Source organism: Staurois parvus, unplaced genomic scaffold, assembly GCF_062004578.1.
Source record: "Staurois parvus isolate SC_StPar_1 unplaced genomic scaffold, SC_StPar_1.0 ptg000019l, whole genome shotgun sequence".
Taxonomy (NCBI): Eukaryota; Metazoa; Chordata; class Amphibia; order Anura; family Ranidae; genus Staurois; species Staurois parvus.
The window spans coordinates 20,689,034-20,702,096 of NW_028317815.1; the positions used below are offsets into that span (position 1 = coordinate 20,689,034).

General features: G+C 40.2%; 1 protein-coding gene across 3 annotated transcripts in view; it reads right to left on the reverse strand.

The window, feature by feature from the left end:
* Nucleotides 1-13,063, reverse strand: part of FAM185A (family with sequence similarity 185 member A) — a 78,782-nt gene that overhangs the window by 31,227 nt on the left and 34,492 nt on the right. For 2 of the 3 annotated variants that reach the window (XM_089685649.1, XM_089685645.1), the window contains one exon: nucleotides 503-641. In XM_089685649.1, coding sequence (XP_089541775.1) covers nucleotides 503-641 — 139 coding nt within the window. Of the gene's footprint in view, nucleotides 1-502; nucleotides 642-8,290; nucleotides 8,636-13,063 lie in introns of those variants that run through there. The other variant, XM_089685654.1, reaches the window with a different exon arrangement.

Below are 13,063 nucleotides of genomic sequence, written 5' to 3' on the forward strand. Positions count from 1 at the left end.
GGAGGGTTAGGTTCAGCGGTGTCTTACAATAGGGCATCGATCTCTTCGCCAGGAGCTCTGTGGGAAAAGCTAATAGCATCTATTTGCTAGCCCTAAAGGCTAATGGTCTTCAGTGATCCCTCTGGACTAAGAGAATGTTCTTTCACTACCTGAAATATTTTTATATTATTCAATCACAATTCAAGTATATTTCCAGAACAAGATTCTTTCTGTCTGGAAGAAATTTCTTGAAGACATTTTTTAAAAGAAAAAACAAAAAAACATATCAATATGCCTGGATGCAAACCATGATACAACAAATTGTGATACAACTTTCACTTGTAAGCCGGCTTTCACATCCCAACCTTGGGCCTCTAGGTGCAGTATCTTGGCAAACCAATTAAAGTACTAAATATCAAGTAAGATATCAATTTCTAAAGTACAAAGAACTGTATTTCACTAGCTCCGCAGTCATTTCCTTTAGAAAACATGTTTTTTTTTTTTTGCTTGGTGGAGGACTTACCATGGGCACTTCCTACTATTATATCTCCAGCAGCTGAAGACATTGATGAAGATTCTGCATACAGGTATTTGGCTTTCAGCTGACCATTTTCTGTGCAAATATTAATGGATGTACCTAACAGTTTTTCAATATCAACCGTCTGTAACACAAAACAAAAATGTAAACAATATTTGATGTGTTTTACAGCAGAACTCCAACCACACAGGTAAATACACACTTAACATTAAGCTATAAACGGTTTAACCATTTAAAGATTTGCAATTATGAAGAGCCATTCTGAACATCTGGTTTCCTGTTTCACTTACCACATCCAGTATCTTCTAGCCCCAAATTTCTGCTGTTTAAGTACATCTAATGCCATTTTCCCCCTATTTTGGAGAGAGTAGGGAATGGTTAAAATTCCCAACAGTTTTTTTTCCCCATTGCCATTTCTGTCCTATTCAAGAGATTCCTTTCAGCAGGAACACAGGCAGGAAAAAAACCCAAGAGGAAATCTAACTCTTTATCACTCGATCAAAAAAAAACAAAAAACATTGCAATTAGTTGTATGTAAAGCTAAAGGCTCTATTTAACACGGTTTCCTATGGGCCGAGTTCTCATCTGTGTGTTTTCCACTGGTCCGTTTTTTGGAAAGGGTCAGGGACTTTTTTCCCCGTAGCAGGTTGAGTTTTTGGTTCCATAGACTTCAATGAAAATTCAGTGGAAATGCACCAAAAATGCAGTGCTCATGTTTTTGATGTGTTTCTGCTGCGTTTTTGCTGGTTTCTCCTGGAAGACAACAGACGCCTCCCAAAAACTGGAAAACCCTCTAAAGCCCAGCACTCCATTGAGCGATGCAGGGGTAGAGCAGAGAACTGGAGACTAACAGTCATGGCTCTCTGCTCAGAGCAGAGGGGAGAACTGAGCGATCAGCAGTTTTTGATCACTTAGTTCTCAGTGAAGAGCCAGTGGGGGACAGATCCAGCATCGGATCGATGCTGCATCCACCAAGGTGAGTATAAATATTTTTTTTCCAGAAAGCCATACTTTTCTTTTAATAAATGACTTGGAACAAGCATGCAGATTAGGAATTCCAGGTAGACTGTGATTTTACATGTTCTGGGACAATGACTAAAGAAACTGGAGCCTTTCCTGGGAAAAAAAAATAATAGCTGGAGCCATTAGATCAGTATGATACCTAGGCAACTAGATTTTGTTTAGATATTTAAAACAAGAGGGTGGAAATAGCAGTTCAAACCCTAATCTCTGCATAGGTTTCTCCTGTGCAACAAGTAAAATTCCTGCCTAACACAAATTAGTCCCTTTTCCCTCCCGCTACCTATGCTGACTAACCTGTGCAAAAAAAAAAAAAAAAGTATATAATTTACCTATTTTCACTCTGCTCTAGTCCAGTCACATAATCCGGCTCCCCTTGCATCAGTCAGCAGCAGCTGCAGGGGAGAAGAGAAAGCGCTAGACAATGGCTGGGAATTCTGGGAGTAGTGACATCACCTATCTGCTCCCATGTCCTGATCACCCTTAGAATCACTGAACCTAGAAGCGATCAGCTTTGAGCACTTCTAGGTTCAGAGCTGGGAAATCAGCTGTCTGTGTACAATCTGTACACTATCTAGCTCTGGTGAGTACTGAGGAGACATCTGTAAAGTGTATATTCAATTTTTAGGTGCCATCACATAGCAAGCTTGTCAATCCTATTATTAAAGCAATAAAGTAGATGAAAAAAAATGGAAAAAAAGTATTTATAAAATCAAAATCTATTGAAATAAAAAAAATGTAAAGCCAACCCACTCTCATAGACACACTCATGTAGATCTTTCTAGTACATTCATTAAACAAAAAATGTGCAACACATTTAGTATCACCATGCACATCATATTAAGAGGAATAGTTTAAGGGCCATTTACAGTTAACTCCAAACTGTTGAGCTGTAAATTGTTTAAGCATCTCCTATGGACAATTTTGTGCATTGTATTTTATGACCATATCACTGCCACATGCAGTTTTAAGTCTTGACATATTTGGTACCCATTTACTATTTTACTCTTTTTCTTTTACTGAAAAAAATAGATTTGATAAACAGTTGTGCTAAAATTGTGCAACCAAAAATGCAACTGCCATGTGTTTTTCTTTGGGTACATTTATTTTATAAAATATATATTGTTATGGGGTTTTAGGTACATTTTTGAGTAAAAAATTTGCATTTTAGCATGAAAGAATGTAAACGAAAAAAATTCTCTGAAAAAGGGTTAAATAAAAGACTTGCTTTTGTAGAATACATTTATGTCATTTGTTGGAAATCAACCAGCCTGACAATCCTGCCATCCAGTATCCCATTTACTGCTTTTATATTGCCAAGATGTATGAGTGCTTCATTCCTATAATGCACAACTAAATCCACTATTAAACAGTTTCTCTAATAATGTTAAACACAAAAAAATAAAGTGACTTGAGCTTCACATATAAAATGGTACACGCAATAGACCTAAAAAACATTAGGTATGCCTATTGCGATTATTACAGAGTGTACTGCAGCTTGGTGCTTGCCCTTCTGACCAGTTCATAGGATCATTTTCCAGAAAAGAAAACATGTTTTCCAAAGACAGCGGGAGATATCGTTGCCAAAACATTCCTTTCACCAGATTGGGTGCCAGTGGGAAAATTACTTTGCAATCTAGTGGTTATTTTAAGGGTGAAGTCATACATTGCAGCTATTAATAACAGCCTATAATTGTAGAGGTTTTGGCAGAGACGTGTGCTTTAATTTTCAATAAAATATTCCCTTGACTTATTTTTCCATTAATGTACATGCTACCCACACAGGATAAGTACACTTTGATCAGGGAACAGCATTGTTACTGAAAAGTAAAGTCAGATAAACGTAAACTGCAAACAGCCTGGGGCCTTGTGTCATGTTCTCTGCTGTCTCTCCAATGAGGGATCTTCGAACATCATTCATTTGGCTTTGTAAGGGGGAAGGGTAAGCTCCAGAACACATGTGAGATACAGTCATGTACAAACTGCATTGTTATAACCAGATGATGAGCAAGCTTTCATGTGAAAAAATAAAGTGGAGAACTACCAGCACATTGCTGATACACAGTGACAAAAGGAAAGATCATGTACCAAGAAAAATATTTATGTGAGCACTCTCTTTGTTCCTATGACAGGCCGATACTTCTTTTTACTTTCAAACCAACACTGGAAAAACAACTGGACGCTAACTGGTCATGCACACAGTTGTACCAAAATAGTGATCATCTGGGCAGGATATTGCTGCCATAAAGATCCTGTATAAAAAAAAAAGAATGAAATGATTTGTAAAGAGCTTTTGTAAACACTTGTATGGTGGAATCTGAACCCATGACAAAAAAGTGCTGCAAGGCAGGCTTGCTGATCAACATATTTTCTCAGGTATCATCCATCTACTGTACGTCCTGGTGGAAGATGCTGGCCCAGGGATGACTTAGTAATGTAAATCACGTGTTTGAGCAACATCCTTTATATCCTTGGCTGAGTCTCACATAAATCACCTTTTACTTCTGTCTCTCCATCTTTGAACAGACTGTGAAGAAATTAACACACCCAGCAAAGACTGGGGCAAAAATATATCACATTCACACAGCCCAGTCCCTCTCATTCTGTAATCTGCCAGTGGAAAAATCTCTCTAAGTCACACAGCTCAATCCCTCTGCTGCCTTGCACCCAATGAGTTGCCAGTGTAAAAATCCATCACACTCTCACAGCTGAGTCCCTCTGCTGTTTCTCATCCTGTGACATGCCAGTGTAAAAATCCATCACACTCTCATAGCGGAGTCCCTCTGCTGTCTCATTCTGTGACATGCCAGTGTACAAATCCATCACACTCTCATAGCCGAGTCCCTCTGCTGTCTCATCCTGTGACATGCCAGTGTAAAAATGTATCACTCTCTCTCAGCCCGGTCCCTCTGCTGTCTCTCATCCTGTGACATGCCAGTGTAAAAATCCATCACACTCTCACAGACCAGTCCCTCTACTATCTCTCATCCTGTGACATGCCAGTGTAAAAATCCATCACACTCTCACAGCTCAATCCCTCTGCTGCCTCTCATCCTGTGACCTGCGAATGAAAAAATCCATCACATTCTCACAGCCGAGTCCTTCTGCTGCCACTCATCCTATGACCTGCTAGTGTAAAAACCCATCACATTCTCACAGCTCAGTCCCTCCCTTTCTCTGATTGGCCAATGTAGAAATCCATCACATTTTTACCACTCAGTTACTCCCTTGCATTTCATCCTTTGATGGATTTTTACATTTGCAGGTCAAACTCACACAGGTCAGTCAGACAATCTCATGGCTATAGTGGGAGAGAAACCCCGACTGTGTGTGCTATATGTCCACATCCCAGCAAATCATGTACAACTATGAACATAATATAGGGCAGCACAGTGACTAAATGGTTAGCACTTCCACCTGGCAGTACTAGGGTCGTTGGTTCAAATCCCAGCCGCGGCACCACCTGCCTGGAGTTTGCATGTTCTCCATGTGCCTGCATGGGTTTCCTCTGGGTACTCCGGTTTCCTTCCGCATTCCAAAGACATGCTGGTAGGTGAATTGGCTCCTATCTAAATTGGCCCTAGTATGTGTATGTATGAATGTGAGTTAGGGACCTTAGATTGTACACCCCTTGAGGGTTAGGGACTGATGAGAATGTACAATATACATATATAGCGCCATCAATTTATTCAGCGCTTTACCTATAAGTACTTGAGATAAAAATAAATAGACATGGACTTTGTGTTGACATAGAAAAGAGAAACGGAATACCATAAAAACAACTTATGTACCATTAAAAATTTATTACACAACATTAAAAATTACTCTCCTCATAAGGGTTCACAACATACAATTATTTCGATTACAGTTTACATGTGGACTCGACGCGTTTCGGGAATCCTCATTCAGGAGAACATGTGACAGAATAGGTACAATGGAACCAACTCCTAATCTTTAATGGAGTAATATCAGGCAGAAGGGTAGACTGGGATTCATAGAATGTTGCCCATAGAAGCGAAAATGAATGAGCCATGATGAGGCCACTGTCTCTCAAATGGGAAATTCAGGTACATTCAGTACATTCTAGATGTCCACACAAAGTCCATGACTACATATTCTGTTCAATCTCATGCCTCTCATCCTGTGAGCTGCCACAGCAAAATCTAAGCCACATGGCTCACTCTCCTGCCTCTGATCCTTTGATGGGATTTTACATTTGCAGGTCAAACTCAGTCACGCTCATGCCTCTAATTCCGTGACAGTTAAAAAATCCATCATAGTTTTAAACCACCTAATAGTTTTTGACCTGCTAGAACACTAATCTGATTACTGGGGGAGGAATAACTGGGGGAGAAAATGATTCCTCCTGCCTGCAAAGGACTTAGAGGACATCACTCTTCCACTGTCCACTCTCAGGAATATCTGGAGAGCATTCTCTGACTGAAGTTCATTTTTCTTTGTAAAGGTTACTGATAGATCTCCATTGGCTCAAATCATAACAAATCCAAACACATCTTTTTTTTTTTTTTTTACATTTGAAATTCTGTGCTGGATAGCACTCATTTGTGGTTCATGCTAGTTACATCTTTATAATTTTATGAGTCAGCACAGAAAGAGAAAAAAGAAAAAAAAGAAAAAAAGGGAAAAGCTTCTAGAATGCACCATCTGGTGGCAGAAGACAAAATTACATTCAAACAAGTCTCAGCATCAGTTACAGTTGTAGATGGTTAAACAGTTTATTTATTTCAGGTACTTATACAGCGCCGTCAATTTACGCAGAGCTTTACACATATATATTGTACATTCACATCAGTCCCTAACCCTCAAGGGGTGTACAATCTAAGGTCCCTAACTCACATTCACACATTCACATATTAGGACCAATTTAGACAGGATCCAATTAACCTACCAGCATGTCTTTAGTGTGTGGGAGGAAACCGGAGTATCCGGAGGAAACCCTCGCAGGCACAAGGAGAGCATGCAAACTCCAGGCAGGTGGTGCCGTGGCTGGGATTCGAACCAACGACCCCAGTACTGCCAGGCGGAAGTGCTAACCATTTAGCCACTGTGTTTACAAAGAACAAAGTAGAATTACCTTAGAACTACAAATATGCCTTTAGTGATCGGAAACAATTCTGTTTTGTAGATGTATTAATTTCATGCAATATAACTAATTGCTTTTTTTTAAGGCCATGTTAAGCCGAAACCTAAAAATGTACATTATATTGCAGCTTACCAATCATAAGATGTAGTGGCTGCAACAGTTTTCTTAGCTTTTTTTTCCTCTCTGTTTTCACCCAGTGATCTGACCAGTAATACACCTCCAGAATGCCCCCACTCTCGATGAATGAGCACAGGGAGCAGATTTGGACAGCAGCATTGTCAGTCTAGTTGGGAGAGGAGTGTTAGATGTACGTGCAGATTTAAATACACTAACAAACTGAAGCCAAACTCCATCTCCAGCTCCATTTTTTTTCCCTTTCCCCTGCCAGTGTTAAATCGTTTGTCTCATCCCTGTAAACTGAAATCTGGAAGAGAGCTTGTTCTTTTGAAAAAGACTTACTGGTTGGTGTAACAGAGTATACTCAGAGATGGACGCGGTTCAACCATTTTGGCTTCAACCTCCATCTTGGCGAAGAGATTAACCGTCCTGAAATATCTTTTTCTTCATCCTCCCCCCTTCCTCTCTGTTCAGCCACCATGACACCTGGTTGTGGGTCACTGGCAGGCTAGAGCAGGGAGCCCAGAGCTACAAAACCCCCCTCAGGAGAGCCTGAGTCCCACTGTCCTGAGAACCTGTGTAGTTTCACGCTTCGTAAAACAGATAACGAGCCTTCCCAGAAGTTGAAAAAAATGCTGACCTGATGAGCCTAACCCAGTGGAGGTGACAGAATCAGATAAACTCTGTTAAACTCCATTTTTCCACTATGTCTTATATCTTGGAATATGAGAGACCTACATAAAAACCGGACCCCTTGTCAGATGGCCAATGAGCAGACGAACAGTTCGATGGGTCACTCATTTATCTCGGACCATCAGGGGAGCCGGAACATAGAACTTGCGAACTGTGCCACATATAATTTAATAATTCATATCTAAATAATCCTCAGGCTTATCTGCATAATAAAATACCCGCGGGTAGACTGTCGCTTGTGCAGATGGAACGTTATGGAACAGAATATGAATTACGAAAGATGTTGGCCCCAGTTTAGGGTCCCGCCTGACGACCCCTCCCTGCACAAGGGATTGGTTTGTTACTTCAGAACCACCCCCTGCTGGGAAACTTTAAAACAGGCTGTCAAGCCTAAGGAAGGTGGAATTGAAGGCATCTCCCATTTTTCCATTGTAACAGCGTGAGATCAAAGCACCATTCGGCTCTAAAAAACTTGGATCTGCTTACATCAAAGGCTTACTGGCAAGTAACTTAACTCTTTAACTTCTCTCTGTTATCTCTTTGCTGTTTCCTGTGTGTATGTGTATATATATATATATATATATATATATATATATATATATCTTAGTTACATCTTCTCTGTAAATATTTTTATTGCACCTGTTTGACCCTTTTAGTAATATATCTCTCTTTCTGAAAGTGATGAACTGCTTCTATAACTCTTAATTGCAATTTACGAATCCCTGCCTTTAAAGAGACGCTACTGTTTGTTTAACTCTCTGTATAACCGGCCTGTGTCAATGACCGGGTTATGCGGACGATTATTTCAGTTATTATAGTGTTATAGCGATATTGCGAGTTTCCTCTTTCTCTGATCAAAAAGGAGGTGGTGGCAGTGTGAAGGGGTTAATTGTGTAATTAACCTGACCCATTAACAATCGCTCAGGTTGCAAATACATAGATTGTAGTCCATTAGCTAGAAAATCTTTGTGCAGTGTGCGGCTGGGCGTGGTATTGTTACGCACGTCACATCGCGGTTTGGATCGGCCAGTCCTTCGGTCATGGAGTTTGGTGAGAAGGTCTGGGGTCTGACGTCGCGATCGTGACATATTGGACGTCGCGATCGTGAGATTGTCGCATGTTGGTGGCGGCGATCTTGCGATCCGTGACAGTTGGATCGCCAAATAAATAAAAGAAAAGAAAGCCTAAAAGAGAAAATGAATGCAGCCGTCACATATAAGAATCGGTAAGCTGCAATTTAACCACTCGACCTCCGAAAGATTAACCCCACTTTATGACCAGGCCATTTTTTGAGATATGGCTCTGTGTTACCTTAACTGACAATTGAGCGGTCATGCAACGCTGTACGTAAATTAATGTTATATTATTTTTTCACCCACACATAGAGCTTTCTTTTGGTGGTATTTAATCATCTCTGGGGGTTTTTTTCCAATAAAAAAATATATCTTCATAAATTTAGGACAAAATGCATTCTGCTGCATAGTTTTGGTAAAAAAAAAAAATCTCAATAGGCGTATATAGTTGCAAGAAAAAGTATGTGAACCCCTTGGGATTACGTGGAGTTTTGCATGAATTGGGCATAAAATGTGCTCTGAACGTCATCTAAGTCACAACAATAGAAGAACACAGTCTGCTGTACATAATACTACACAAACATTAGATGTTGCCATGGTTTAATTGCACATAACATGTAAACATTCACAGTGCAGGGAGGAAAAAGTATGTGAGGCCCTAGCTTAATGACTTCTCCCAGAGCTAATTGGAGCCAGGAGTGAGCCAACCTTGACTCCAATCAGTGTGATGATATTGGATGTGTTGCTGACAGCTATCCTGCCCTTAAAAAAACACACACCTGTTTTGGGTTTACTGGTTTCAAGAAGCACTGTCTGATGTGAACCATGCCTCGCAGAAAAGAACTCTCAGAAGACCTACGATCAAGAATTGTTGACTTGCATGAAGCTGGAAAGGGTTACAAAAGTATCTCCAAAAGCCTTGATGTTCATGTGTCCACGGTAAGACAGACTGTCTACAAATAGAGAAAGTTTAGCACTGTTGCTACTCTCCCTAGGCGTGGTCGTCCTGTAAAAATGACTGCAAGAGCACAGTGCAGAATGCTGCATGAGGTAAAGAAGAATCCCAGAGTGTCAGCTAAAGACCTACAGAAATCTCTGGCACATGCTAACATTTTTGTTGACACATCTACAATAAGGAAAACATTAAACAAGAATGGAGTACATGGGAGGACACCACGGAGGAAACCATTGCTGTCCAAAAAGAATATTGCAGCACGTTTGAAGTTTTCAAAAAAGCACCTGGATGTTCCACAGCACTACTGGCAAAATATACTGTGGACAGATGAAACCAAGATTGAGTTGTTTGGGAACAACACACAACACTATGTGTGGAGAAAAAAAGGCACAGCACACCAACATCAAAACCTCATCCCCACTGTAAAACATGGCGGAGGGAGCATCATGGTTTGGGGCTGCTTTGCTGCCTCAGGGCCTGGACGGATTGTTGTCATTGATGGGAAAGTGAATTCCAGAGTTTATCAAGACATTTTGCAGGAAAACGTACGACCATCTGTCCGCCAACTGAAGCTCCGCAGAGGATGGGTGATGCAACAGGACAATGACCCAAAGCATACAAGTAATTCAACAAAACAATGGCTGCAACAGCACAGAATACGCCTTCTGGAGTGGCCCAGTCAGAGTCCTGACCTCAACCCGATTGAAATGCTGTGGCATGACCTTAAGAGAGCGATTCACACCAGACATCCCAAGAATATTGCTACACTGAAACAGTTTTGTGAAGAGGAGTGGTCCAAAATTACTCCAGATCGTTGTGCAGGTCTGATCTGCAACTACAGGAAACGTTTGGTTGAGGTTATTGCTGCCAAAGGAGGGTCAACCATTTATTAAGTCCAAAGGTTCACATACTTTTTCCTCCCTGCACTGTAAATGTTTACATTTTATGTGCAATTAAACCATGGCAACATCCAATGTTTGTGTAGTAGTATGTTCAGCAGACTGTGTTCTTCTATTGTTGATGACGTTCAGAGCACATTTTATGCCCAATTCATGCAAAACTCCATGTAATCCCAAGGGGTTCACATACTTTTTCTTGCAACTGTATTGATTGGTTTGTGCAAAAGTTATAGTGTCTGCACACTATAGTATATATACACTGGAATTTTTAATTTTTTACTAGTAATGGCGACGATCAGCGACTTATAGTGGGACTGAGATATTGCCGTGGACAGACTGACACTTTGTGAGAACCAGTGACACTAATACAGTGATCAGTGCTAAAAATATACATTGTCACTGTATTAATGATACTGGCTGGGAAGGGGTTAAACATCTAGGGAAATCAAAGGGTTAACTGTGTGCCTAGCCAGTGTTTGTGTTTACCATGTGCTGTTTTTACTAGGCAATCTGGTAATTTTCTTTCCCTGCAAATCGCCGCTGAAAGAACACAGCTCTGGCTTGTTCTGAGCTGTGTTCTGTCAGTCTCCTCAGTGCTCATCCATTGGCTGGCACCTGTTGATCATTTTCTACTTTGTCTAACCACAACAGAAGCAACGCTCTGTCGGTGCACGCACGCCTCCTATGGCAGAAGTGCAAAATCACATTTATATATGTGATTTTGCACAGAAGGTCCGCCCTGTAGCAGTAAATCTGCTATAGGGTGGACTGAACGTAGATAATAAAGGTTTGCTTTGGGTTTATTACTGATTTAAAGGAGAAGGCAAAAGTTTTTTTGGCCATACTTCTCCTGTTGGTCACAGGAGTGCACTTAGTTCTGTACTCCTGTGAATCAGATTCAGTTGACAGTGAGCTAAAGCCTGCTGTTGGATGACATCACAGAGCTGGTCTAGGCACTGCAGGGATCCTGACAATGTGGAGATCTGCCCAGATGGTGCAGCCAGCTATGTATCGTTTATATCTTTCCCGCACTTCTATTTTAAGCCTCATGCACATGTGTGCCTGGGGCCGCATGATGTAAAATTCAGACTTATTTCTTCACCTGGCAGCCACAGCTGCTGCGTACAGACATCCACAGAAATCAATTATAGGATGCAACTGTATGTGGTTATATACCAGTACTTGTGTAAGAACGCACAGACATAACCGACAGACTCCCCTGTACGCAGATAGCCTGTGTCCAGACATGCTAACACAAGAACTGGCATATGCCTGTGTACAAACACATCCTGTAATTTATTCTATTGACAATTGTACCCAGCATGTGGCCCCATACGTCCATGTGGATGAAGTCTTAGTCTATCCTAACAAATCACAATTTAAAAAAAAAAAAAAAATTAATCTGGTATCAGGCTTTGAAAAAAATCTAAATACTTTAGAATTAATTTTCTGAGATTGTAACCAGCATGGTCAATTTTGCTCAAATTTCGCCAAACATTACTTCTGTCTACCAGAAACAGCCAAAAATATGTAGAGTAGCATAGCAAGTCTCCAGAGTATGACAACCCATAATTGTGCTTACATACTAAAGAGATCAATACTAGCCGAAGAAGCCAACTTTAAAAGAGACTTGTAAGGTGCTGGGTGACTAGGTAAAAAAGCATTCATTTCAAAGCTCCTTGCCACCTTCATAAAAAAAAAAAAAAAAACTCTTAAAAGAAGGTTGTTTATAAATATCCTGAAGGCTTAAAGTGTATTTCCACTTGTACAATCAAATTTGAGAAACCGCACACTATATGTTAAAAGTGCTTTAAAGTGGCTGTAAACCCTCACATATACTCAGTGAAGTGACTGGCCTCAGGTGGTAAATAAATACGCAGAGATGAAACAAAGTTTTACTTGTTTATCTGCAGTCTTCTCTTTTCTACATCCCTCCAAAAGTGCAGAATTTAGACAAAATCCTTTTTAGTCTGTCAGTATCACAGAGGAGGGGGCGGGAAGCTGCAGTAAGAGCTCCTGTCAACTGTGTAAGAGCTGATTGAAAGAAAAGGGACACATCCCCTTCCACATACTGAACAAGAAAGAAGAAACAAGCAGAGCTGTGTTGTGAGTAAATAAGATGTGTGCTGAGCTCCCTCCCCATCACAATTTTATTTCAGGTGTCAGTAAAACATCTCAGAAGTGTCACATGCTGATAACAGAGGAAGGAAGCATCAAAGGGAAATGACACTTGAGCTTTGGAGAAAGACAAGTATAATAATGAGATCTGCCAGCACAGTTCAGACAGGGTTAGTTATGGTAAGCATTAGGAAGGAGAGGGCCACATAAGATTTCTTAGCAAGGTAAAAGAAATTGTAAAAAATGATAAGCAGCAATTTTTAAATATTTTAATAAGTCAAGCAATGTGAATCGGAACATGTTAAAAAAAAAAAAAAAAAAAAAAAAAAATGGCGTAACATCATCTTTTATATTTTATCAAACAAGTATTTGTGTTTTTGTGCATTCCAATTCTAAAAAGTGTATATTTCCAAAAGATTTGCGTTTTGAAAAATCATTGCGCAAATACGGTGCAACGTAAACAATTTCAACACCCACCGTTTTTTTCTCTCGGGCCTCTGCTTTAAAAAAATATAGAATGTTTGGGGGTTCAAAGTAATTTTTTAGCAAAAAAAATGTTTTTTTTCA